General features: G+C 56.0%; 1 protein-coding gene across 2 annotated transcripts; it reads right to left on the reverse strand.

Annotated features, from left to right (window-relative positions):
* MIGA2 (mitoguardin 2) lies at window positions 1-23992 on the reverse strand. 2 transcript variants are annotated; one of them, XM_061154439.1, is made up of 16 exons: window positions 23915-23992; window positions 20706-20945; window positions 19593-19803; window positions 18295-18407; window positions 17278-17395; window positions 16760-16896; window positions 10128-10245; window positions 9036-9136; window positions 8135-8250; window positions 6901-6973; window positions 6662-6748; window positions 4465-4563; window positions 4042-4176; window positions 3213-3266; window positions 2138-2254; window positions 1-1866 (listed from the first exon to the last, which is right to left on the reverse strand). In XM_061154439.1, exons 2-16 carry the CDS (start codon window positions 20799-20801, stop codon window positions 1660-1662), a joined length of 1782 nt encoding a protein of 593 aa, XP_061010422.1. In that variant the 5' UTR covers window positions 20802-20945; window positions 23915-23992; the 3' UTR covers window positions 1-1659. The 2 variants fall into 2 exon arrangements, with proteins under 2 accessions (XP_061010422.1, XP_061010423.1); XM_061154440.1 differs by having other exon boundaries at window positions 23810-23937.
* Between the last annotated feature and the right edge of the window lie 226 nt (window positions 23993-24218).

Here is a 24218-nt window from a genome sequence, read left to right on the forward strand (position 1 = left end):
TGACGCTGGAAGAAAATCATTTAAATCATTTATTTGACTCAAGAGTCGATGTGCACAGGCCCTACCGTACAAAAGTGGGAAGCTGCGACAAGTGCCAGAGGCAGTGCGTGGACATGTAAACACAGACAACATGAAAAGTGCCACTTCTGGGTGATTCGGAAGCAAATCAGAGCAGCCAGGGCCTAGGCCCAAGATCACATTCACAGTGCGGGCAGGGGAAGTGCAAATGAACGGAATGTTAGCTTGGAGGGGCCCCCCCCCCGCCCGTCCTTCCCACCCAGGAGGAGGCAGTTAAGACCTCAGACACGTGGGATTGGAGTCAGAAGCATAGTTAGTGCACAGTGGTCCCTGCAGTCTGGGGGGACTGAGGGACCACGTGGGGGCGGGAGTGGGCTCAGAGAAGATGAGCCCTCTCACACCCCACCCCGGGGACCCCTTTGCCATTCAAGGGAGGGCGCCCCCAGGGGACTGACGAGCCAGTCCCAACTCCAAAGTGTGGAAAAACAGGAGTCTGTGTCTCTTGGAGGCAACCCCACCCACCCGGAAAGGGGCGGACCTCAAAATAAAGTGTTAAGGCAATAAATAAAACACCTGTTTCCTCAGGTGGAAACACCGCAAGGGAAGCGAGTCTGCGGGGCGGACAGAAATCCGGCGATGTGGGCACCCATGCCCACAGCCTTCAGCGGCGGGCTCTACACTGCTACTTGGTTTGTGCGTCAAGTTGAAGGCTGAGAGCCAGGTGAGTTTCCCGTCCTGATGCTGGTCCAGCCGCCTGCATCCTCTGACCATCCCCTGCCCCACGGCTCCTCGGCCCGTCACTCTTGGGGACCGAGATGACCCTGGTCAGAGCCTCCAGCCCAGCACCTAGCACCAGCCAGAGAGTCCCGGGCTCACAGAGGGCAGGGCGGGGGGGGGCGACCAGCCCCACCTCCTCCATCTTTGGTGGTGGCAGAGGTGGGAGGAGAGACAGTCCTCGGGAGGGCCAGGGAAGGTCAGAGGACAGCGTCCTGCTCAAGTGCTTGGTTTCTCAGGGGCCTGATCCCTGTCCAGACACGAGCCCAAGCGGGCCCACCTCGGGATGGCCCAGGCCCACTGCCCACCGAGGTGCCCCCAGTCACCGCCTTCACCCCTGGAGCTGTTCTTTCGGGTGGCGGCGGGCCGTAAGCCCTGGCCAGGCACATACCTGGACCTGACACTGGCCAGCCCGGGCCCCTTCACCACAGAGCCCTGCCACCCCCTCTTCCATCTCCACCCTCCCAGCCCTATTCAGCAGCCCCCCGGGGAAGTGGGAGGTGTTGGGGATCCACACCCCGGGCATCCCATCTCCGCCTGATTCTTCCTCTCTGGCCCCACTGGCCGCTAGTCCAGCCTCCGCTTCCCCAGGCACAGCCGAGGGTGGGTCAGGTGGGCCCCTCGGGGCTCCCTCCATCTCCAAGGAAGTGTGCCCTCCACCCCCAGGCCCTGGGGATTCCCAGATGATGGAGGTTGGGGTGGGGGCAAGGTCAGGGGCAAGTAAGTGCCCTTGGCCACCACGGCCTGGGCTCTGCTACTGCTCATGGCCAGATACCCAGGCCTCCCACGCCAATCCAAAGGCCTCTCTCTGGCGTCCCCCACGTGAAGGCAGCCCAGGCAGCCATCATCCCGGGCCCACAGTGGCCACTACTGCAGCGCCTCTGGGGGCCTGTTCTCCCGGGGCAGCACACCATTGAGGCCAATACTGCCAGCCGCCGGCACCCCCAGATAACCAAGCAGGATCTCGCTACGGCGCCGAGACAGCTGGAGGATGTCCTCAGCCAGCGCCGGCACGGACGTGTAGCGCACGTTGTCCAGGTCGAACATGTCGGTCAGGTACTGCACAATCTGGTGCTGGGGGACACGGCTGGCGTCAGGCTGGGCCGGGGCCCCTGCTCCCCGCCAAGCCAAGGTTCTCCAGGCCACCTGAAGCCACTCCCCCGACCGCCCCCCCTGGAGGGGGGCCCCAACTCAGCTCCTTCTGTCCTCTGTTCCTGCCCTCCCGGGGCTTCCTGTGGACCCACCCGGGGCCAGGTCCCCAGTGGAAGGGGCAGGCACCCCGCCCAGACCCTTCTCCGGACGCAGGGCCAGGCAGGCAGCCGCGGATGCCAAGCTCCCTGTTTACCTTAAAGAAAGCACAGACTTCAGAGAGCTGAGGCTTGGGTCCAAGGAAGCCGAAGGCTAGGACAGGGCTAACGTGCTCCGATACGGAGTAGAAATGGGAGATGAAGCCATCAGGCACCTGTTGGGGGGGCGGGCGGGGGTGGGCATGGCAAGGCTGAGGGCTGGGACCCGGGCAGGGAGAGGCAGCCAGGCCCTGTGTTCATATTAAGAGCTGGGGCTTCGGAGGCGTGTCCGGCTTATTCATGTCCTTGCTGGGTGATGTTGGGTGAGTGACTGGGACTTTCTTTAATTAAAAAATTTTTTTTTGTTTTAAAATCTAGCGGCACTACGCAGCTTACAGGATCTTAGTTCCCCGACCAAGGATGGAACCCAGACCCAGCAGTGAAAGCGTCGAGTCCTAGTCACTGGACTGCCAGGGAAGTGTCCCCGTGACCGGGGCTTTCAGAGCCCTGGTTTTTGCCTTTGTGGCACAGGGGCCACCTCGGGGCGGTGGCAAGGGCTGCTAGAGTAGGGGCCCGGGTAGGCTCAGCAGAGGAAGTGCCCGGGGCACATGGCAGTGGCAGCTGGCATCGGCTGGGCGGCAGAGCGGGCTGGCAGGGGGGACAATGGATGGCAGCCCAGACAGGCAGCCGGTCGCCGCCTGGGAGCGTAGATAATGCAGCTCTCGGGGTGGGAGCGGGGCTCGGCCTGCTCCCAGGGCACCCTGCCCCGACCCGGACGCCAGCACCACCTCCGCTGCTCTGCGCGGGCCCTGCCTCCCTCTGAAGAGGCCCTCTCCTCGCTTCTGATTCCCCCTCATCACCTCCTGACCGCCCGCTCTGTGCTGGGCCCTGGGTGGGAAGACAGCAGATTTCTGTGGGCCTCTGAGGCCCTCCCTGTGAGGGAGGTCATGGCAGGATGGGTGACCGGTACTGTGACAAAGGGCAAAAGCTGCAGCCCACCCCACCCTGTCCTACCCCCAGACCAGGGTCTAGCACACACCAAAGGGAAGGTCAGCTGAGCTAGGCTCCACACCCAAGGCCCACCAGCCCCCGCGTGGCTGCTCTCAAGAGGCCCCTCACCATCAGCTCACTCACCATCAGCAGCCTCCTCTTGGCTTTCAGGACCGACCAGCAGGCAGTGGCCAGGGCCTAAATTAAAGAGGGCACCCCCCGGGGGGTGGGGTCAGACCAACAGGCCGGGCCTGCAGCTGCTACTCACCCGGAGCTGGGACCAAGCCTTTCCCCCAGCTCACCCACCCCAAGCAGGGAGATGGGAATAGCTGTCTGAAGTCTGCCTTTTCCCTGTCCTCAATTAGGAGTCAGGTGCACCTAAAGCTGAATTTTGACTCCAACCCTTACAGGGTGAGAAGCCAGCAATCTTCTTCTGGGCCTCAGATTCCTCTGTAAGATGAACTTGACCGAGCATCCCCGCCTTGCTCAGTGATTGTGGAGCTCCACGGTTACTGCCTATCAATGCCCAGTCCCTCCCCTCTCCAGATCACCCCACGCCACCCGGCACAGCTTGCCTGCCAGGGGCCCTGTGCTCAAGGCTTTCCTGCTGTTCCTCCTTTATTTTGTCCATATTTTAACTTGACTGAATGCATTCAAATGGAATAGAATTAATGGCAGCTAAGAATGAGTGGAATTGCCCAAATGAAACTATGAGGCAGGAGGAAAATACACACCCAGCCCCTCTACAAGAATGAGACGAGAGCAAGGGGGGGCTCCCCTGGAAAGTTCTCCAGGGCAGGCACTGGGGCGCCCAGCGGCCGGCAGCCTGCCCCAGGTGGGTGGGGGTGACTGCTCCGTGATGAGTAGGGAGCCAGCCCCGGGGCCCAACGCCAGGGATGGAGGGATGTGGGGTCCGGGCAGCACACGTGGGGTCACATGTGTGCGTGCCTGGGAGTGGGGGGCGACCACACACCGTCTCCTTAAAGCTGTCTGACAGCCAGCGGTTCCTCAGGACGGCGAGTACCGAGGACGGGGGGTTCTCCAGGTCCTCGAAGGCGTCCATGAGGATAAAGTCCAGCACGATGTCGAAGAAGCTCATGCACACCACCTGCAGGGCCAGGCGGTGCTCTGAGGCCTGAGAGGGCCGGTGTGCGGGGGTCCAGGTGGGAACACCTGGCTGAGCAGATACACCTCTGCTCCGCAGCGGGGTGTAGTGGGGGCCACCCTCCCAGCAGCCCGGGCCTGGGGCAGGGCGGGAACGGGGGCTTCCAGCAGCAGTGGAGCCACCTCAGAGCCTCGAAAGCAAGGCAGAGCTCCAGGGCGCACCTCCACCCTGCTCAAGGAGCTCAGGTGGGGGGACACCAGGACACCAAGGCTCGGCACAACAGCGACTCACCCCTCGGCCCTCCAGCTCCAGCCGCGTGGTGGCCCAGGTCTCCGGCCGTAGGGCATAGCTCAGCATCTCCTCATAGCTCTCCAGGAAGCCTTTGGGGCTCTACAGGGAGAAGCAGAGCCTGTTTTGGCCACGGCCCCAAGACCCCGTTGGACTCTATCCACAGGGGCGGGTTGGCCCGTGGATGGGGGACACTCCAAGGCCAGGCCAGGGCCAATGCCTGAGCAGCGGTCACAGAGAGAGTGAGGCTTTGCAGAGCCCAGGGCGTGTCCGGGAGAGAGGCAACGCCAAGCTGCCCAGCAGCGTCTCACACCAGCTCGTTACTGAAAACCGACCTCCTTCCAGGAGGTGTGCACCGGCTACGGAAGGAGCTCACTGTAGAAAGGATGCATGAGGGTGTGAGGCTGGGCCCGCCAACCGAATCTCCACGACCATCGGCCTCCCTGGTGAAACGGGAGAAGCTGCAGCTTTTCTCGGGGAGTCGGTGAGCTCGTTCATGTGACACCACCAGGCAGTCAATAGTGTACAGGACTCCTGCTGCTGCCAGGTGCAGACGGTCAGCACCCAGGAGGAAGTCTTCACTCTCTGGGACTGGGAGCCCTAGCGGAGGCTGACGACGCAATTTGCAGACACAGATGTCATTTACGGACCTAGAAAGTGAGCACGTGCCAGGGCTGACCTAATATGGATCAACTCATTTAATTCATACAACCCTGTGAGGGACCGGCCAACATTGTGCCCACTTTACAGATACGAATCCCGAGGCTTCAGATCAGGGATGTGCCCAAGAGCCTGGCAGGACAGAGCTGACACAGACCAGCACCGGCAGGGTGATGGCATTTATGAGAACCACAGGCAGAGGCGTCACTGGAGGGATGTTCACCAAAATGTAAACAGGGTGGGGCTGGGGACAATTTTTTTCCTTCTTTTTGCATCATCTTAGTTTTTTCTTCAATGAGTGTGAATCGTTTTTTACACTGTTTTTTTTTTTTTTTTTGCCATGCCTCAAGACTTGTGGGATCTTAATTCCCTGACCCGGGACTGAACCCAGGCCACATCAGTGAAAGAAAGGCTGGAATTCTAACCACTAGGCAACCAGGGAACTCCCATTTTTATCATCTTTTTTTGAACTGCTTTTGTGAAGTTGTTTTTTGTTTTTTAAGATGTATTTATTTTTGGCTGCACTGGGTCTTTGTTGCTGCACTCAGGCTTTCTCTAGTTGTAGCAAGTGGTGGGCTCTAGACACGTGGGCTTCAGGAGTTGTGGCTCACAAGTTCTAGAGTGCTGGCTCAGTACGCATATGGCTCAAGGGCTTAGCTGCTCCACGGCATGGGGGGTCTTCCCAGACCAGGTATCGAACCTGTGTCCCTGGCACTGGCAGGCAGATTCCTAACCACTAGACCACCAGAGAAGCCCAATTTTCATTAAGTTTTAAAGAAGATTTGCTACAACGACCACAGGCTGTGCCTTCACTTCCCCAAGCCTCAGTTTCCTCGCATGTAAAAGTTGACTATGAAGATGAGGGCTGGCCCTCGCTGACGCTTTTTATGGTCACTGACCTCAGCCAGTGACGTCCCCAGGACACGCCCATTTACACACGAGGGGACTGAGGCCTGGAGAGGCTTCACGAGTGGCCCTGGGCACAGTATGGAGGAAGGCTGATTCTGCAATTCCAGAGCCTGGGTGTGCGCCGCGGCCAGTGTCTTCCCAGAGGCCAGCCCATCTTTACTGCCTGGAAAAACATGGTGGGGCTGTCAGCTACCTCTCAGTTCAGAGCTGGGCACAGGCTCTGGCACTCAGGAGCTCAGTGCTCGCCGAGCTCTTCTTGATTTCTTAATCAAAATTAAGCCAAGTGGGACTTCTCTGGTGGTCCAGTGGCTAAGACTCCACGCTTCCAATGCAGGGGGCGCAGGTTCGATTCCTGGTCAGGGAACTAAGATCCCACGTGCCGTCACTAAGATTCAGTGCAGCCAAATAAATACATTTTTTTAAAAAAAGCAATAATTTCCAAAATTAGCATAGGAAAAAAAAAAACGTAAAAACTTTCCCTGCTCTCCTGTGGCTTGCAGGATGAAGTCAGAGCTTATCAGCTTGATTTTAGATTGAGTTCTTTTTTTTTTTTGAACAGGACTAAATAAAAGAAAGATAAAATAAGCTGCAGGGGAAGAAAAGCCAAAAAGAGAGCCCTGGCCACTACTACCTTCTCAGCCTTGGTCATCAGGCCTGTCACCATCTGCCGGCCGACCTCCCCGAAGAAAAGCTGGTGACTCTTGTCTTCCAGTAGGCCCTAAAGAGTGAGGAGGGAGGGGTGAGCTGCCCAGTTGGCGGTCCCCCAAAGCCACAGAGAGGGCAGTACCGTGGGCTGGGGCAGATGGTCCACCTGCTCAGAGGAGCCCACCCCCCGCCCCAGCTCCCCAGGCTCCCGCGGACCACACCCACCTCGAAGGCCTGCCGCACACAATGCAGCTTGGCTAGAAAGTCCTGGTCGCTGTAGCAGCCCAGCAGTTCTGTCCTGAGGGGAAGCACAGAGAGTCGCACCACCTGGGACCCCCACCAGCGACACCCTCGCGGGGTCAGGGTGGAGCCCCGGGTGGCCTTGCCTCCGCCTGGCAGTGTGACCTCGAGCAGGGGGCTGGTCTCCTCTAGGCCTCAGTTTCCCCAGAACCAGCCGAAGGGGCTGGTAGGATGCTCTCTGAGGATGGGCTGCCTCAACGGCACGTGGTGCCACTGGACGGTGTGGTCACTGGGGGTCGGGCTGACCTCAGTCTCCTCTAGGCTCCAACCAGCAAAGGACCCTCTTGAGCAAAGGACCAAAATGGCTCAGTTTCCCCCAAGGCCAGGGCAGGGCTTTCTGGAGCAGCCAGAGGCACCCTGGTCTGAGCCTTTTATCCAAACCTTCAGGCCTTCAACTGGGTCTTCTGGCCATTTTCAGCAAACTTTAAACACACACACATAAATCTAGGAGCCATGACCATCATACAGAACAATGAGCTTAAGACAGACAAGAGCTTTCAGATATACCACAGAGGAGACTGACGCTAAGAGGGGTCAGGAGACTTGTCCAGGGCCACACGATACGAAGTGGCAAGGCTGGAGAGACCCAGGTCTGTCCCCCAAGCCTGGCTTCTGGACCGCTCCTTAAGAGAGTCTGTCAGAACACAGGGCCTAGAGGGCACTTCCCTGGTGGCCCAGTGGTTAAGAATCTGCCTTCCAGTGCAGGAGATGCAGGTTCAATCCCTGGTCGGGGAACTAAGATTCCCCATGCTGTAGGACAACTCAGCCTGCATGCCACAACTACTGAAGCCCACGCACTCTAGAGCCCGTGCTCCGCAACAAAAGTTCCCACGAGGTACCCAGAACACAGGGCTTAGGGACAGTGCCCACCGTGCTTCCATGATTGGACACATCTGAGAACTTGGAACCAGCATGAGTGACTGGTATTTTAATCCCTTGTATTAGTTCGTTATTGTGATCGCTAACACCACACCCACCTGTCTTGTACCAGGGCCATCCGAGGGACTTCCAAGACTAGGGCAGGAGCCCTGGCCAGCCCACCCCGCCCTCAGCCTGACTCAGCGGGGCCCTCACCAAGCACTCACTGCTGGATTTCCCAGCCTCCTCTAAGAGAACGGCACCCCCAGCCGCCCACCTGCCTCCTTCCTCCTGTGTTCACCTGAGGGTCCGACAGGGCACTTTGCCTTCCTTTACCAGCTGCAGGGCCTCCTCGTAGGCAGCGGCGGGCCTGGAGAGTGGGATCGGGTAATCTCCGACCTGCAGGGACTCAAAGAGCTGGGGGGAGGGTGCAAAGGGGGAGGGGGGCACGTGGAAGCCTGTGTCAGCAGCATGAATGTGGGGGAGGGTGCCTGCCCCAGGAACTTCCAGCAGGGGACACCCTAGGTTACAAGCTCTCCGAGGGGATGTCAGCGGGAACCCTGGCCAAGGGCAGAGGCCTGGATTGGAGTCCCCTCCTGGTCCTCAGCATCCCCGTCACCAGGTGCCTTTCCCACCAGTTCAGTTCAGTCGCTCAGTCGTGTCCGACTCTTTGCGACCCCATGGACTGCAGCTCGCCAGGCCTCCCTGTCCATCACCAACTCCCGGAGTTTACTCAGACTCATGTCCATCGAGTCGGTGATGCCATCCACCCATCTCATCCTCTGTGGTCACCTTCTCCTCCTTTCCCATGGGGTCCTTTCCATAGGGACCATCTCTTGGACACAGCCCATGTCCTCCCATCCCAGGCAAGGACAGCCGCCTGGTACACGTGGCCATGGCAGGAAACGAACACCAAGCCACGAGCACGAGGCCTGGAGAAGGAGAGGCCAGTGTGGGCTGCAGCCGCTGGGGTCAGGGACCCCTGCCCTCATGCATGGGACCCTCAGCTCCTGCTTTCCCAGGCTTCCCTGTCCCAGTTGAAGAGTCCCTGGGGGAGGAACACTTGGCGACCGCCAGATCCTGCTCCGGTCAGAGGAAATGCCTTCACTTTCCCACGACCCATTGCTGGCCCCCAGCAGAGCCGACAGGGGCCCCCCCTGGCCTTCACCCTTCCCCGAAGCCATCCCCCCGACCCGCATCACCTCGGTGGCAGAGAAGAAGGAATCTTCCGAGGTCAGGCTGTCCTCATCATCCGCCCGCAGACGCAGCGAGCCCTCCGTCAGGGGCAGCATGAGGGTCCGCTCTGGGCAGGGCAGGAAGAGGGGGGCTGAGCTGAGATCCTGAGCTCCATGGGCTGGGATGTCCACGGACACCAAGCCTCCCAACACCCGATCCCGGGAAGACGATGCTGATGGTCGCCAAGCTTCCAGTTTTCTCAGTACCCACCAGGGGACCTGCCGCAGCCACATCGCCCGTGGGCCCTGAGCTCTGAGCGCGGGCTGTGCTATATGGCCCCGAGCAAGTCACCTCCCCTTGCCAAGCTGACACTTAGCCTCTGATACCAAACGGCTGCTCACTCCGCACTGCCGTTCCTACCTGCTCAAGGGCAAGGGGGTCTGGACCCTCAAGGGGGCTTAGGAATGATCTGTTGAACAAACAAGCAGAGGCTACAGTCTTGAGGCCCCACCAGTCTTTTCTGCTGTGAGAGGAGGCCAGGGGAAGCAAGACTGTTCTCTGATGGGGACAGGCAGTGGAGAACGTGTCACCCTGGCCAGCCCTCGCTGGGCCCGTGTCACCCCTGGTAGAGCCAGGGACCCCGACACTCAGGAGTCTGGTAAGCCCCCTGGAAGCTGACGGCACCCAGGGCAGGGCCACGGTCACCGCACAGGGTCTGGCACGTGGCGGGCACTAGAACGCTGTGGCTGCCCGGCTGAGTAACTTCACTCCCTCTCGGCGATGTCAGGCCTCTTGACCTCAACGGTGAGGGCACGTGTGTGCTATGTGGCCTGCTGTGGGCTTACCTCCATGGGAGCCACCCCTCTGCCCACCCAGCGGCCACAGGAAAGGGCTTAAGCCAAAGGCCCGGAACGGTCGCTGGGGTGGGTGGGGGGGAGATGTGGACACAGCAGCGTCAAGGCCTGTTCCCAAGGGGATGGGGACAAAGCACACTGTCCAGGGACTCCCGGGGCCTCGTCCCAGCTCTGTTCCCGCCTGTGTGGCCTCGGTCTCCCCATCCATGCGGTGGGCCCCTGATGGGATGAGGTCCTGGGCCCCAGGATCCGGCCCCTGCTCACCCAAGTCCAGCAGCATGCTGTCAGCCGGGAAGGTGGACCCGAACTCCTCCTGCAGGTGGTAGGCCCGATGCAGCAGCGACTCCAGCTTCTCTGCAAACTCCTTCCGCTGGGACTCCGGCTGCGGGTAAAACAAGGAAGGTCAATCCGGGCCCTTGAAGCTCCCCTACACCAATGGCCCCTTCCTTCACCATGATGGGGGCCCAGCCCCCAGGGAAAGCAGTGGAGGTGGGGAGGGGGGCAGCTCTGAGGCCCAGCAGCGAGCGCAGGTCTGGACTGAGCAGCCCTATGCAGGAGCCACTGGCCAGACACGGCCAGCCCCATCTGACATGGGTGATAAATGTAAATGCACACCGATTTCAAACACTTCGTATCTCCCCCCAAAAAACCCGCAAGAATACAAGAATGTTAAATACCTCCATGATTTTTCATCTTGATTATGTGTTGAGATGATAATATTTGGGGTATACCAGGTTATAGAAAATGTATTAAAAGTCATTTGATTCATTTCCTTTTGCTTTTTAACATGGTCTCTGGGAAATTTTAAATGAGATACCTGGCTTCTGATTGAACAGCGCCACTCTAGACCTGAGCAGACCTGGTCCAAACCCTAACACCATCAGTTCTGAGCTGTGTAACCTTGAGTAATTAACTCCCCCATCCTGAGCCTCGGTTTCCCTATCTGTCAGCTGAGGTAAGAGAACCTACTTTCTTGGATTTCAGGGAAAACATGCATAGGGCATGTAAGTACTTCCCAAAAGATGGGCCCAGGGTAAAGGCCAGTCAGTGTTGGCTATTATAACCAGAGAGAAGTTAGGAGCCCAGAAAAAGCTGGGTTCCACCCCACTGCTGCTATCACCTGTGTGCACTTGGGAAGGCATCCCACCCATGGCACCACGGCCTATGACTCCTCGCCTCCCCCCGCCTCCAGGCCAGGTTGTGGGAGGAAATGTTTGTTTGACCCCAGGAGCTTGTGGGCTGAGGGGCCAGACACAGGCAGGCCTGAGTCTGTTTTCCACAGAGGCTGCCAGACCTGCAAGTGCATGTAACCAGACCCTGGGGAGGGGACGGGGGCCAACGAGGGCCTCAGGCCACTGGGGACAAAGAGCCGGAAGTACTCAGAGCGGGGCGGTAACATGGAAACCACCGCTTTTCGCTGAGCGCTGGGCGTCGACCGGCACCTCGCTGGTCAGCCTCACGGCCTCCTTCAGGCAGGGACTACCATGACCCCATTTCACCAGGAAAACTCAAGGGGGTTACGGGGCGGGGCCCACCCAGCTGGAGCCTGGCAGAGCCCGTGGGGCCCCAGAGCCTCTGGCCGTGTTGCTCAGCAACCCCACTCAGCGTGGCCAGCAGGGCCTCGTGGCTCTGGCTTAGATCTTTCTCTGGGAAGTCGCCGCGGGTTAGAGAATGGTTTCTCACATATGGCACAGACGACCAAAGAACACAGTAGATACACTGGACTATATCCAAATTCAAAACCTTTGTGCTTCAAAGAACACCGTCAAGAAAGTGAAAATATAGGAAATTTCCTGGGGGTTCGGTGGTTAGGACTTGGTGCTTTCTGCTGCCAGGGCCTGGGTTCAGCCCCCGCCCGGTGAGGGAACTAAGATCCTTGATGATGAGGCGCCACCAAGTTTAAAAAAAGAAAAGAAAGTGAAAACACGACCCAAAGAACGGAAGAAAATATCGACAAATCATACATCTGACAAGGGACTTGTACCCAGAAAGTGTCAAAGACCACTTACAATGCGATAATAAAAGGACAAGCAGCCAAAGTTAAAACAAGGCGCAGGATCTGAGAGACATTTCTCCAGATAAGGTATACATAAGGCCGATAAGCACATGAAAAGCAGCTCAACATCATTAGCATCAGGGAAACAAATCAGAACTGCATCACACCCGCTAGGATGGAAGAGTCGGAGTCAGATGACAACAAGTGTTGGTGAGGATGTGGAGATACTAGAACTCTCGTGCACTGCTGCTGGGAGTGTAACATGATACAACTGCGTTGGGAATCCCAGGTGGTGGTAAGGAACCCGCCTGTCAAGGCAGGAGACACAAAAGACGCGGGTTCCATCCCAGGGTTGGGAAGATCCCCTGGAGAAGGAAATGGCAACCCACTCCAGCTTTTTGGCCTGGGAAATCCCATGGACAGAGGAGCCTGGCAGGTTATAATCCACGGGGTCACAAAGGGTCGGACACGAATGAGCGCAGTCACACGTAGCTGCTTTGGAAAACTGTTTGGCAGTTCCTTAGGATGTTAAACACAGAGTTACACTGTGACCCAGCAATTCCAGTCCAAAGTATAGACCCAAGCTTTTACTCAGCACGTGCTGCCAAGCTCGTTCCCTCAGAACTACACTCAGCATCTCAGCATCTAGCCACTGTAACTTTGAACTGTGTCTGTAAAGACGCTTTTTAATTACATATATATATATATATGAAGTGAAAGTAAAAGTCACTCGGTCGTGTCCAACTCTTTGCAACACCATGGACTATACAGTCCATGGAATTCTACAGGCCAGAATACTGGAGTGGGTAGCTGTTCCCTCCTCCAGGGGATCTTCCCAACCCAGGGATCGAACTCAGGTCTCCCACATTGCAGGGGGAATCTTTACCAGCTAAGCCACCAGGGAAGCCCAATACATATAAATATTGGGCTACACCAGGTCTTAGTTGCGGCACTCGGGATCTTTCAGTCACAGTGTATTAACTCTTAGTTGTGGCATACGGGACCTAGTTCCCTGACCAGGGATAGAACCCGGGCCCCCTGCATTGGCAGCACAGAATCTTAGCCACTGAACCACCAGGGAAGTTCCTGTAAGCACCTGTGCTTTATCTCAATCAATTCTGCACATCTCTTAGGAAGATGTGTCTTAAGGGGACTCAATACTTCTTTGCTTGACATCATTTTGGCTTAAGAAAGGTTTCTTAGGAAGGCTCTACTTTCAGATAGTGGAGGAAACATACATGAAAGCCACCATACGATTTAATTCGGTGAATTGTATGGTATGTGAACTATATTTCAATAGTTATTTTAAAAAAATCGTAGCCTAGTTAAATGCTTGGAAGGATACCAAGTAGTTATGTCTGGATGAAAGATAACAGGCATCAATAGTACTGATGATAAAGATGATTTACTGAGCCCCTGCTATGGGCCAGGATCCTGCGGCTGGTCCCACTGAGGGCACCAGCGCTCAGGGAGCCTGAGGGCCTCTGCCCACCTCACAGAGCTGTGAGCTGTCTGGTCAGAGACTGGGCTCCTTTTTATCCTCTTTTTTCTCTTTCTGTGGTTTTCTCACTACTCTATTAGGGAACATTTCATTGCTTTCATAATGAGAAAAACAAGGAAAGGTCTATAAACTTCAGATGTAGTATTAGCACAGAGAAGGCAACGGCACCCCACTCCAGTCCTCTTGCCTGGAGAATCCTAGGGACGGAGGAGCCTGGTGGGCTGCAGTCCATGGGGTCACTAAGAGTTGGACACGACTGAGTGACTTCTCTTTCACTTTTCACTTTCACGCATTGGAGAAGGCAATGGCAACCCACTCCAGTGTTCTTACCTGGAGAATACCAGGGACAGAGGAGCCTGGTGGGCTGCGGTCTATGGGGTCGCACAGAGTCGGACACAACTGAAGCGACTTAGCAGCAGCAGTATTAGCAACAAGGACAATTTTGGAAACAAAGCTGCCTCCCTTCTTCTCCTGCCCTCACTCACCGGCAGGCGCCAACTGTCTGCCCATGGGCAGACGGGACCTGGTGCAGTTGTGCTGAAGGCTCTGAAGCCTTCAGGCATCCACAGCCCCAGGCATCCACAGCCCACAACAACAGCCATCAGGCCTGTGTGACAGGCCTTGGAGTGAAAGTCCCAGCCGGGGTGGAGGGCACGCACACCTCCAACTTGGTACCCACTGTCTCGGATGGGTTCTCACCCTGTACTGCAAACTCTGTTCCCCAGGCCCGCCTGCCAACTGCCTGTTGTCCCACCGAGGCACAGGCGGAGGAAGGGAGGAGAAACTGGGGGGCGGAATGGGGGTGGGTGAGAAGCTCTCCCCTCCTCTTCATGCCTCACATCACATACCTGCACCCCACTCCCCGCTAGCCAGCCCCCTCTGTGGTGTGAGCCCTGGGGTCTCCCAGCGACTCCCTCATCCATGCAACCAATTCCCTGGGTTAAGCCCCTTCTTCTTCAACACATGAAGGTGTTCCCACATCCTGGCTGGACCCAAAGGGGTGGCCTCCACTTTGACCTCACTCCAGTAGAGGACGAACAGTCATGTTTTGTTCTGTTATTTAATACAGAAAAGTACAGGGACTTCTCTGGAGGTCCAGTAGGTGGTCAGGACTCCAAGCTTCCCCTGCGGGGGCCACAAGTTCAATCCCTGGTCCGGGAACTAGGATCCCACATGCCATAAATAAATTAAAAAATTAAATACAGGAAAAGTATCAAGACTAAAGCAGAAACAACCCACCATGCTAATACTTATAGAAGCCCTGCCCTTAAGCTTGTGCTCGAAACAAGAAAAGTCAAAACAGGAGAGAAAGGTATAGAAAAGTCCAAGGAAAGTCTTTTCCTCCTTTACCTGCAGACCCTCCTCATAGACTAGTGTGAGCAGCCTTCCTGTGCATCTGTTCAAAGGGAAATACAAGTGCACAGACACAGCAGTAGCTACCAACAGGCATACCCAGGCATAAATGTATGCCTTTATTTAAAATGTACATACCAGCAGAAATTAGCACAACATTTTAAGTCAACTATACATCAATTTAAAAAATAGCATAGTGTTAGTCGCTCAGTCACGGCTAACTCTTTGCGACCCCATAGACTGCAGCCCGCCAGGCTCCTCTGTCCATGAGATGTTCCAGACAAGGATACTGGAGTGGGTTGCCATTTCCTTCTCCAGGGGATCTTCCCAACCCAGGGATTGAACCCAGGTCTCCTGCACTGCAGGCAGATTCTTTACCAACTGAGCTACAAGGGAAGCCCTGTTTCGATCATAGGCCAGCGATCAATTTGTAATAAAAAAAAAAAAACCTCTGAGTGGGGCTCTCACTTCACCACTCCTGCCTCCAGTTCTTTACAAACACCCCTACTCACAGGCTTGACTTTACTAACTAAATCCACCTCGCCTAAGGAAAATAGACAATATTTTTTAAAAAATGTATATACATGGGTCGTGAATCATTCTTACAGATCTGTAACTTACATGATATCGCACATTGGCTACATCTCAGTAGAAAAAAATGTACACATGGGTCACTATACACATTCTATATCTTGCTTTTTTTTCACTTAATAAAATACAGTGGACAGAGCAACTTATCAGCCCACAGAGCTTTCTTTCTACCCTTTAATAAAGGCTGGCTAGTATTTCAGATTCCTCCTAGTGGGCATTTCAGTTCAGTTCAGTTGCTCAGTCCTGTCCGACTCTGCGACCCCATGAAGCGCAGCACGCCAGGCCTCCCTGTCCATCACCAACTCCCGGAGTTTACTCAGACTCATGTCCATTGAGTCAGTGATGCCATCCAGCCATCTCATCCTCTGTCGTCCCCTTCTCCTCCTGCCCTCAATCTTTCCCAGCATCAGGGTCTTTTCCAATGAGTCAGCTCTTCGCGTCAGGTAGCCAAAGTATTGGAGTGTCAGCTTCAACATCAGTCCTTCCAATGAACACCCAGGACTGATCTCCTTTAGGATGGATTGGCTGGATCTCCTTGCAGTCCGAGGGACTCTCAAGTTTCCACTTTTTCATGTGTTTTAACTATTACAAAACACTGCTTCAGTGAACATTCATCTGAAGACATGTATTTGTTGTGCTTTTCACAAAAAAAAAATTTTGGGGCCACACTGCATGGCTCGCAGGATCATAGTTCCCTTGATCAGGGATCGAACCCACACCCCCCGCAGTGGAAGGGCAGAGGCTTAACCACTGGACCACCAGGGAAGTCCCTCACAAACTTTTTTAATTTTAGGTTGTTTTTACTTTCTCTTTTCTGATATTGAGATATTCACTTATAGACCACCTGTTGTTGTTGTTGCTTAGTCGCTAAGTCATGTCTGACCCTTTTAGGACCCCCCTGGACTATAGCCCACAAGGCCCCTCTGTCCATGGGATTTCCCAGGCAAGAATACTGGGGTGGGTTGCCATTTCCTTCTCCAGGGGCTCTTCCCGACCCAGGGATCAAACCTGCATCTCCTGTACTTGCAGGTGGATTCTTTACCACTGAGCCACCAGGGAAGCCCCATAGAAAATTTAATCAAACTGTGATAAAAAAATGTATGAAGAAAAGATAAAACAAAGCTGTGTGACCCACTCACCTATGAACACGGCTAGTTCCTTCCAGCCCATGAAGAATGTGTATTTTTCCTTATACGGTCAGGATCAGGTTGTAATCACGGTGTGGTTTATTGAGTAACTACCAAGTGCCAGGGTGCGCTAATGCACACGACGTAAGTTTTCTTACTTGGCTCATCAACACTCTGGTCAAGGGGTGAACTCCCATCCAAGAGGACATGACTGGCTAGCAGAAAGCGGGGCTGCTAGACACCTCCCAAGTGCAGCTGCCCCGCCAGCCACACTACCAGCTGTCTCTGAGGCTGGGGGGTGGAAAAGACCCAGGGAAAGACGACCTACCTCGGATAGCGCCTCTGAAGCTGTCTCAGGGTTCCGGAGCCCGTCCCCTGGGGTGGGGGTGCTGCTGCTGTCCCCCCTCTGCCCCACACTCAGCGCCTGCTCCCATTTCTGCAGGGCCTCCTCAAACAGCTCCATGCCTGAGCGCGGGCGGGGGAGATGGGGAGAAGGGAGTCAGGTCCCCAGTGGATGAAGAGTGGCCAGGCCCCTCATTACATCATTCCAGAGGGGGATCAGAAGAGCCAGGCGGCAGCAGGGCCCTGAAGGATGGGAACGGGCAGGACCACGTAGCCTGGTCCTGATCCCTTTTTTTTAGGGCTGTCCTGCTTGTGGGTCTTCATGCAGACCAGACTAACTCCTGGAAATACTCCTTGGTCCAGAAACCATAGAACTGGGGGGTTTGGGGTGGGGTGAGGGTTGCAAGCAGCACCCGGAGAACCCGGGCTCCTGGGAGGAGGCAGTTCCCTCGCTACCCTGCACTGGCAGCTGAGGGTAGTCGAGGCCGGTCTCCCGGCCCACACCTTGCATGTAGAGGCTCTCAGCGTTGCCGTCGACGGTGGTCACGGACTCCTCTATCCCTCTGGTCTCCCATGGTCCCGAGCACGCAGCCGTGGGGCTGGATGAGTTTACCACCACCATCTGGAAGCCAAGCAGGGCAGAACTCCAGAATAAAGGGTGAGGCCTTCCCAGACCCCGAGCAGGACCCCTCAGCCTCCCCACCAACCCCCCTGCCTGACCACACACCCTCTCCCATACCACCCCTGAAACCAGCCCCTGGCCACAGTGGCCAAGCATGCAGCACAGCACTTCCACCGACTCCAAGAGCCTGAGGTATGAGAAATGGCCAAAGCAGGAAAAAAACAGAGGCCGACGCCCAGCACGGGAAGCAGCCACCTCCTCCGGAAGCTGCCCCGAGCCCTGCTCCTAGCAGCAGGACCCCTCCCCACTCCAGGGCTCCACCACAAAGAGGACCGGGAGGACTCAAGGAGCACCTGTAACCCACGGGCCAGCAGGACCGGGCTCTCACCCACGCCTCTGTCCCTCACAAGCAGCCATCTGCCTGCCAGGCTGTGATGAGAGCCAGGTCTTGTTGGCACCTGGGTCCCCAGGGCTGTGGCCTGCTCAGAGCTGGGGCTCAGTACTCGCTGGATGAATTAATAACTAGATGAGTGAATAAGCCAAAAGCTGTTCCCTGAGAGAAAATAAACTCCTCTTTGTCTTATTTATCTCTATATCCTCAGTGCCTGGTAGTCCCTGGCAATAAAACCAGTGTTGCTCAATGTCTGATGAATGAATGCATGAACTTTCATGGGGAAGTATCACACAGGCTCTCTTCCACACTTGTCCACCTGTCCCTCACCAATGCCCGGCACACACTGGTCACTAACGATCTCAGAAAGCCTTCACGGATGGATGAGTGAGTGAACAAATGAATAAATGGATGGAACCTCTTCTCCCATCTTCCTACCAGCACATAAGCCCCCGAAGGGCAGAGACAGGAGCCCCAAGGCCGTTGATAGGCACCCTGGTACCCTCACCGAGGCCAGGCTGTGGGAGGAGCCTGAATGCTTGCTGGGCTCGATGGAGGAGATGCCACTCAGGGTGTCGTTGCTCTTGCTACTGGGGCTCTGGACCCTCCGGCTGGAGTAGCCTGTGAGGAACAGGAGGGCAGACGTCACGCCGGCTTCCCACCCAGCCTCTTTGCACGGGCTGTTCACAGCTCCGCACCCCTCTTTCCTTCCTTGTCATCTGGGAGCCTGTCCTGACCTTCTGTGTCAGACAGCAGAGTACCCCCAGGGCATGCCCCTAGCAACAGAGGGCCAGGCCCTGGCCCGCTCTCCTGCTCACTTCCGTATCCTGGGCACAGGGCCTGGCACAAAGTGGTTAAGGTTAAGCTTGAGAAAAAGGCCCAGCCACTGCCCCACTCCTGACTCAGTTTCCCCTGTGTTGTTGATTGACTGATCTGGAATTCTCCTTCCAAAAAGGATTTGAGGCACCAGCTTTTTAAAATACACAGGGTTTTTGTTTTATTTTTAGGTGAGAAAAATAGGGAAAGCAAACTAAGATGGAACCAGAGACGGCGCTGGTATGGGGTAGGCAAGTGAGAGGAAAAGACGAAACTTTCCTTTTGCCAGGATAATTCTCGGTGAAAAGTCTTTGTCATGCAAGGCAATTTTGCTTCTGAAAACAGGTTTCTCCCAAGACGAGACAGCCTGTGAGGCCTCCTTACCTTGGAAAGCAACCTGTATGTGGCAAACGCTGGGTTGCTGGGTTACAAGATTAACCGGACCGTAAGAGGCTTTTAGAGCCACACAAGCAAACACAAAACAGACCAGTGGCTGCCAGGAGCTGGGGGAAGGGGAGATAGGCTGACTCCCAAGGGCCCTGGGGTTTGCAGAGCAACAGCTCTTGACTGTGGTTGGAAGGTATGACTATAAGTGTTTGTCAAAACTCATAAAGTTGTCTGCTGAAAAGGGTGAATCTTACTACGTGCCAAGTAAAAAACCAGGAGATAGTGAGACGACCATATAGCTCAGGAACCACAGGGCCCTTCCTACTTCTGAGGCAGGGGACTTCCCTCGCTGAACGGAGGAGATGTGCCCCACCAGCCCACTCTGGACCCGACACTCCCAGAGGGTCCTCAGATAAGGAGAACCATCGCTTCCAAAGACATGTGCATCTGGCCACATGACCCAGCAAATCCTTACAATAACCTGCTTCACAGATGAGGGGACTCGGCTTGGAGACAGCATGTCACTGGCCCAAGATCTCAGCTAACAGGAGCCCGGCTGAGACTCGACTTCAGGTTCACCCTTCCCCACCACCTCACACCTACCTTTCTTCATCGATGGGACCTTCCTGGCCATGAGGATGGGGAGGGTCCCCGTGCCCAGATGCTCGCCTCCCATCTCAGGGCCGACCTGCTTCTTCTTCCGCCGTCGCCTCTTCAGCTGGTGGGCGGCCAGGGCCAAAGCCACAGTCCCCAGGGCCGTGGCAAAGAGGACCTTCCGCAGGCCTGGTGTCAACCGCAGCTGGGAGAAGGCAGACTGTAGGAGAAGAGGGGGGCCGCCAGTTACATCTGCCTGGGAGAGCTGCCCTGGGTGCCCAGATGGCCTGGGTGTTTCAGGCCTGGGTACCCAGATGGCCTGGGAGCTTCAGGCCTGGGTACTCAGATGGCCTGGGTGCTTCAGACCCTTGGGGGATATTTCCTGACCAGGAATGTTGGAGAGGCAACCACCCCCTGGGGCAGGGACCTGGCCTCTGAAACCTGGATCACAGAGATGTAAAAGAGGGGGATTGGGAGTGATTGGGGAGGGCAAAATGATAAGGCCAAGGAGATGGTGTCCCCAACACCATCGGTCAGGATTCCACCAGTGGCAGTGACTGAGCACCCATCCCAGTGCCACATCGGGACTGCACCTGTGTTACCTGTCCAAATGCCCGTCATTTTCCAGGTGAGGTATCCGAGGCTCACAAAGTTTAGGACACGGGCTTAAGGTGACAGAGAGGCAGAAACTGAACCCAGGTCTGCCGACCCCACTTGTCAATTCCTCAAGGACAGTGACATGCACTTCAGTCAGTGGTCCATCAGTACATTCACTCTGCCTGCTGGACCCCCTCATGAGGCTGCACCCCTCAGGGTGAGCTTTAGGGAGTGTCAAAAGGCCTGGTCAGCCACAGACATTTAAAGCTGGCAGGGAGGGCCTGATCGACCCCTTTCATAGACAGAGAAACTGAGGTTAAGAGTCCAGAGACCTGGAGAGGAGACTGGGCTTGGGACCCCAGACTCCTAATCCAGTCCTTCTTACTCTACTCAAAGAGGATGGCCTGGGACAGCAATTACAAAGGCCCAGTCTTCCTGGACGCTGAAGGACTCTGGGATGAGTGGCTCAATGTTTCAGGGACTGGTGGGATTAAAGGGCAGGACCACGACCGCCCTGATCTTTACCTGCCCGAACGTGGTGTAAAGGAACACAGGGATCTCAGCCACCGTCATGGCCAGGGCCTGTATCATGGACATGCCCTCGGTCCGCCGGAACGCCATGGCAGGATCAGCAGCCCGGGCGAGAGCCCTCGGGGCTGAAAGCTTCCAAGGAGAACGTCTTCAACTGGTTGCTGGCTGGGTCCCGGGTACCATCCACGCCCCGAAAGAACAGGGACGCACAGACCAGAAGGTCCCTGCACAGAGCTGAGAGACAGATGACCAAGTCAGCCACAAGGGCGTGAGCATGTGGGCACAGAGAAACACACACAAGAGTGCTCTGGGGGGAGTGAGCTGGGAGCAAAGCCCACGTGTGGAATGTGAGGCCTGGAACCAGGCCCCAGCCTTTTGTGTCTGCTAGCAGGAAGGCAGCCAAGCACCCCACAGACCCTCTGCCCACCTTGAGCCCTGGGAGCAGGAGGCAGTGTCTGGCACACTGGCCCCAGTGCGGACCCAGAGCCTGGAGGATTGAGAGGTCACTCTCAAACCTGAGGCTTTAAACCACACTGTCTCAAGTTTTTTAAACCCATGGCAAGTGGGCTAAGCAGAAATCTTAGGCCTCTAAGGGTCAAGTCCCTGACTGAGAATCATTACATCTTTTCCACCTCCCACGAAACCAAGAATGTTGTACTTCCTGTGGACTGTATTATGAAAACAGCAGGGTATTTCCTCAAATAATAATAGTTACTATGCATTATATGGGTGTTTTGTGCTGCATTCCTTACATACATCATTGCATTGAATCATTACAAATCTGCAAAGTAGATGGGCTCTATTTCCCATCAGTTAAGTTCAGTCACTCAGTTGTGTCCAAATCTTTGCAACCCCATGGACTGTATCACGCCAGGCCTCCCTGTCCATCACCAACTCCTGGAGTTTATTCAAACTCATGTCCATTGAGTTGGTGATGTCATCCAACTATTTCCCATACCCCCAGCCAATTTCCAACAAGGAAATTGAGGCTCAGACAGGCTAAGTCAGGAGTCCAAAGTCACTGGTACCAGATGGCTGGTACCAGACGGAGTCGGGACGTGGGTCAAGATCTCTTGGACTTTAAACTCCACGCTCAACACAACCCTTTTGCCAAATCTGACATGGAGCAGGAAGTGGAAGTCCTGGAAGAACCACAGACCAGAAGGGCAACTTTGCCCTGGGGTCTTCTGAGATACCTCATGGCCCCATTCCAAGGCCAGCGAATAAGAGGCTTGAACACATAAGCCAGTCCCCAAGATCCTGCGGAGAACTCCCCGACCCAACACCACCAAGGCCAAGTGTGCCTTCAAGGTCTCCTGGGACTTCAAACAGAAGGAATACAACAGCCAGACAGACCCTGTCTACTTCAGATGGCTGCCAAAGTCACTGGACCAGCACAAGAAACAGTTTATTCCCAGCGAGTGGGAAGGATGAATGATCCTATCAGGTAGCTCCAGGGCTGTGTGTGTGTGTGTGTGTGTGTGTGTGTGTGTCTAAGGGGGGCAGGCAGGCCTGAGGAAACTCCAGGGCCGTGTGTGTGTGTGTGTGTGTGTGTGTGTGTGTGTGTGTGTAAGGGGGGCAGGCAGGCCTGAGGAAACTCCAGGGCCGTGTGTGTGTGTGTGTGTGTGTGTGTGTGTGTGTGTAAGGGGGGCAGGCAGGCCTGAGGAAACTCCAGGGCCATGTGTGTGTGTGTGTGTGTGTGTGTGTGTGTGTGTGTAAGGGGGGCAGGCAGGCCTGAGGAAACTCCAGGGCTGTGTGTGTGTGTGTGTGTGTGTGTGTGTGTAAGGGGGGCAGGCAGGCCTGAGGAAACTCACATTGTTAAGGATAGGGGACATCCTGCCAGGAGGCTACAAACTAAGCTACGTGACCTCCAGTGATCAGGGGCCAGGTTAATATCACAAGCCACCTCCCTCACCCCTCCAACTTGCCCCAAGCCTCAGAACAAAGGCAGATAAGAACATCAGAGGATCAGCAGCTACTATTTCCCAGGCACTTACTTTAACAGGCAGGCTTGGAACAGTCTCTCCATGCAGGGTTTTGAGTCTAGTCACTCAGAACCCTCAAAGCTGAGCTATTTATCTCAGTGATGGTGAAACTGTGGCCCTAGAAGATAACCACCCCGACTGAGGTCACTGAGTAAAATGGCGAAGCTGGGATATGACCACAGCTCTGAGGGACCCCAAAGCCTAGCATTTACCTGCAGGAAAGTCAAGAGCAGCCTCTGCTGCCCGGTCTGAGGAAGAGTGTCAGGTAAGGATACCAGTCCCAAGACAGCTTCTCTTTTAGGGATGGATTCAGATCCATCCGTAGATAGCCCATCTATCCATCCCCGTGGCACAACCCAGGGCCGAAGGAAAGAAGCCTCCACCTCCTCTCTGTGATGACAAGCCCACAGCAATGTCTCCCACCACGTGGATACTCCTAATGCCTTCCCCACCTGGGCAAGTCACCTCTCCTTCCTTGTAACCTTGGGCTGGAACCTCCTTATTCCCATTCCACCGCCACGCCGGCACATACAACCTCTCAGCGTGGATGCCCAGGCTTTCAATCCCAGGCACCTCCTTCCCTGCCCTGAACCACTCCGTAAATTACTCCAGCCTGAGCACCCTTCATTCCGCCTTGAGCCCAGCAATGTCCCCGGCCCAAGTGCTCCTCTGAGCGACCCCTCTGCCCAGTCTTCGTTCATTCCACCCTGGCAGGATCCGACCATCACTGAGCACTCCGTACGCTGGACCTCAGCAATATCCCCTTTCTTAGAATCTGTCCATCCAGGACAATTCCTTCCGCATCCCCTGGTCAAGGTCCCTCCTCTCTTGCCCCGACCCCCGGAATATTCTCTAGGGTTGTCCAGGTGCCCCACTGCCGCCGTCCCAGGTCCGCGCACCGGCTCCTCCTATCCCAGTACTTGCCCTGTTCGGGTCCAGGACCTGCGCCCCTGTTCCAATCTCTGCAGTGTTCCAGGCCCAGGCATCTTCCCACGGACCGGGTACCTTCTTCTGTTCCACCTCTCGCGCCGCCCACGGCCCGAGCACCTGCTCTTTCCCAACCCGGGCCCTTCTAGTCTGGCTGGCTGAGCCGGGACACCTGCGATCCCTTACCCAGTTCCCCGCGGAGGCACGGCTCCCGCCCGCTGCAAGTCTCAGTCCCGAACCCTGCCGCGCCGCGCCGGCCCCCCGGGCTAAGCCCGGACCGCCGCCACTCACCCAAGATCCCATCGCTGCGGAAGGGCAGCGTCTCCTTCCCCGGCGCCCGCGCAACCAACCTCGGGGCCGCCGGGGGCGTGGCCTCACACTGGGCCAACCTTCGTTTGGCCAATGAGCGTCGCCGATCTCGTCTGCACCGCGCCGGCCTCTGGGCAATTGGGCAGGTCACGTGACAACATTAGCTCCACCTCTCCTCTCCCTCTGTTCCGCCCCCTAAGTGCGGTTGAGGCGCGGAAGTAATTTTTTTTTTCTCTCCTGTGATTGGCCATCGGGATTAGATTGACCCGGGTGGTTAAGTGGGGGC

Source organism: Dama dama, chromosome 11, assembly GCF_033118175.1.
Source record: "Dama dama isolate Ldn47 chromosome 11, ASM3311817v1, whole genome shotgun sequence".
NCBI lineage: Eukaryota > Metazoa > Chordata > Mammalia > Artiodactyla > Cervidae > Dama > Dama dama.

Excerpts from the sequence above, each read along its gene's own strand:
- MIGA2 (XM_061154439.1), bottom strand. The coding sequence starts at position 20,801 with ATGGCGTTCCGGCGGACCGAGGGCATGTCCATGATACAGGCCCTGGCC. Across the intron at positions 9,137-10,127 it reads CAGCATGCTGCTGGACTTGG|AGCGGACCCTCATGCTGCCC; the intron begins GTGAGCAGGGGC and ends TGCCCTGCCCAG. Across the intron at positions 2,255-3,212 it reads CCAAGAGGAGGCTGCTGATG|GTGCCTGATGGCTTCATCTC; the intron begins GTGAGTGAGCTG and ends CCCCCCCAACAG.